Source organism: Oncorhynchus keta, unplaced genomic scaffold, assembly GCF_023373465.1.
Source record: "Oncorhynchus keta strain PuntledgeMale-10-30-2019 unplaced genomic scaffold, Oket_V2 Un_contig_6879_pilon_pilon, whole genome shotgun sequence".
Lineage (NCBI taxonomy): Eukaryota > Metazoa > Chordata > Actinopteri > Salmoniformes > Salmonidae > Oncorhynchus > Oncorhynchus keta.
The window spans coordinates 12,501-15,282 of NW_026289119.1; the positions used below are offsets into that span (position 1 = coordinate 12,501).

Sequence of the window (2,782 nt, forward strand, 5' to 3'; positions counted from 1 at the left end):
TGCCAACAACAGATTTCTTTTTCTCTTCATTTATCATTTCTTATAGATAAACCATCCTCATAAAATGAAGTTTTATGTTATCTTTAGGTGTTTCTGGACTGGGAGGAGGGTCAGGTGGAATTCTGGGATGCGATGAGGGACAAACTCCTGTTCACCTTCACGCACCGCTTCACAGAGACGCTGTATCCGTACTTCCAGAGCAGCTGTTCTAAGTGCTGGCTAGTGGTGTTACCCCAGAGAGTGTGTGTGGAGGTAGAGCTAGATCCTATCCCTGGGGATGACGATGGAGACCAGATCCCACACGACGGATCATCCAATGAGGGAGAGGATACCGAGACTAGATCCACTGACGACAGCAAGCTGACAGGAACCGGATCCCCTGTTGAAGCCCAGATCCCAATGACCGGATCTCCCAAGATCTCAACCACTGACCAGAACCAAGAGACAAGATCCCCTGACAAACGCGTCAAACACCGGATCCGCTCAAAGGATGGGCCGGATCCCAAAGACTAAATCCACCGGAAAGGGAAAGATCCCACAGACTGGATCCGCTGTTCAGAAGCAGATCAAAAACACCAGATCCAATGGAAGCTACCACATCACGAAGGATAGGCCGCTAGTCCAGGTCAGGAGGACAGGATCCACTGAGAGATCCACTGAGGGATCCACTGAGTGATCCACTGAGTGATCCACTGAGTGATCCACTGAGAGATCCACTGAGGGATCCACTGAGAGATCCACTGAGTGATCCACTGAGAGATCCACAAGCAACAACACAGAGATCAAGTTGCCCTGCAGCTCAGCCCAGATCATCCAACACACAAGAGATCACCCAACACAGACTAGATCCCCTACCTCCACAGACTAGATCCCCTACCTCCACAGACTAGATCTCCTACCCCCACAGACTAGATCTCCTACCTCCACAGACTAGATCCCCTACCTCCATAGACTAGATCCCCTACCTCCACAGACCAGATCTCCTACCTCCATATATTTGATCTCCTACCTCCACAGACTAGATCTCATAGATGCTGACATTGGCTAGATCACCTAACACTCTATATTTTAGATCTCTTACAAGCATTTATGTGTAATGTTGTAATACACAGTGTATTATAGTGGAGGTAATGTTGTAATACACAGTGTATTATAGTGGAGGTAATGTTGTAATACACAGTGTATTATAGTGGAGGTAATGTTGTAATACACAGTGTATTATAGTGGAGGTAATGTTGTAATACACAGTGTATTATAGTAGTGGTACTGTTGTAATACACAGTGTATTATAGTGGAGGTAATGTTGTAATGCACAGTGTATTATAGTGGAGGTAATGTTGTAATGCACAGTGTATTATAGTGGAGGTAATGTTGTAATGCACAGTGTATTATAGTGGAGGTAATGTTGTAATACACAGTGTATTATAGTGGAGGTAATGTTGTAATGCACAGTGTATTATACTGGAGGTAATGTTGTAATACACAGTGTATTATAGTGGAGGTAATGTTGTAATACACAGTGTATTATAGTGGAGGTAATGTTGTAATACACAGTGTATTATAGTGGAGGTAATGTTGTAATACACAGTGTATTATAGTGGGGGTAATGTTGTAATACACAGTGTATTATAGTGGAGGTAATGTTGTAATACACAGTGTATTATAGTGGAGGTAATGTTGTAATACACAGTGTATTATAGTGGAGGTAATGTTGTAATACACAGTGTATTATAGTGGAGGTAATGTTGTAATACACAGTGTATTATAGTGGAGGTAATGTTGTAATACACAGTGTATCATAGTGGAGGTAATGAAGCATCTGTTCTCCCAGTGTAATGTGTTTTGAATAAAGAACAAATAAAGAATGATACTGTTTGAGTGATTAAAAAAACATGTTTTAACTGGGCAAGTCAGTGAGGAACAAATTATTATTTACAATGACGGCCGAGTGGGGAACAGTGACTTAACTGCCTTGGTCAAGGGCACAACAACAGATTTAGACTTTGTCCATTTGGGGACTTGATCAAGCAACCTTTCGGTTACTGGCCTTAACGCTCTGACCACTAGGCTACCTGCCACACTTACAAACACTATGCTTAACATATTCACACCAAAATTAATGCATCCTAATAAATAGTCACTTTTTTTATACAATCATTTACTCACATCAAATTCATAATTCTCCCCCCAAACCTGAAGACAATAGAAAACAGACTACTAGACACTACAGTAAAGTGCAGTGTCGTGTCTCACAAGTACAGCTAACACAGAATATTTTATTTTATTTTTTATTTCACCTTTATTTAACCAGGTAGGCTAGTTGAGAACAAGTTCTCATTTGCAACTGCGACCTGGCCAAGATAAAGCATAGCAGTGTGAACAGACAACACAGAGTTACACATGGAGTAAACAATTAGCAAGTCAATAACACAGTAGAAAAAAATGGGCAGTCTATATACAATGTGTGCAAAAGGCATGAGGAGGTAGGCGAATAATACAATTTTGCAGATTAACACTGGAGTGATAAATGATCAGATGGGCATGTACAGGTAGAGATATTGGTGTGCAAAAGAGCAGAAAAGTAAATAAATAAAAACAGTATAAAAACAGTATGGGAATGAGGTAGGTGAAAAAGGGTGAGCTATTTACCTATAGACTATGTACAGCTGCAGCGATCGGTTAGCTGCTCGGATAGCTGATGTTTGAAGTTGGAGAGGGAGATAAAAGTCTCCAACTTCAGCGATTTTTGCAATTCGTTCCAGTCACAGGCAGCAGAGTACTG

At 41.3% G+C, this 2,782-nt stretch overlaps 1 protein-coding gene across 1 annotated transcript in view; it reads left to right on the plus strand.

Moving 5' to 3' along the window:
* LOC127926119 (butyrophilin subfamily 3 member A3-like) overlaps positions 1 to 1,865 on the plus strand; it is a 4,539-nt gene extending 2,674 nt beyond the window's left edge. The window contains exons 3-6 of the mRNA XM_052511492.1: positions 88 to 1,229; positions 1,298 to 1,433; positions 1,468 to 1,569; positions 1,638 to 1,865. Coding sequence (XP_052367452.1) covers positions 88 to 513 — 426 coding nt within the window. The 3' untranslated portion in view covers positions 514 to 1,229; positions 1,298 to 1,433; positions 1,468 to 1,569; positions 1,638 to 1,865. The remainder of the gene's footprint in view (positions 1 to 87; positions 1,230 to 1,297; positions 1,434 to 1,467; positions 1,570 to 1,637) is intronic.
* Positions 1,866 to 2,782: the final 917 nt, after the last annotated feature.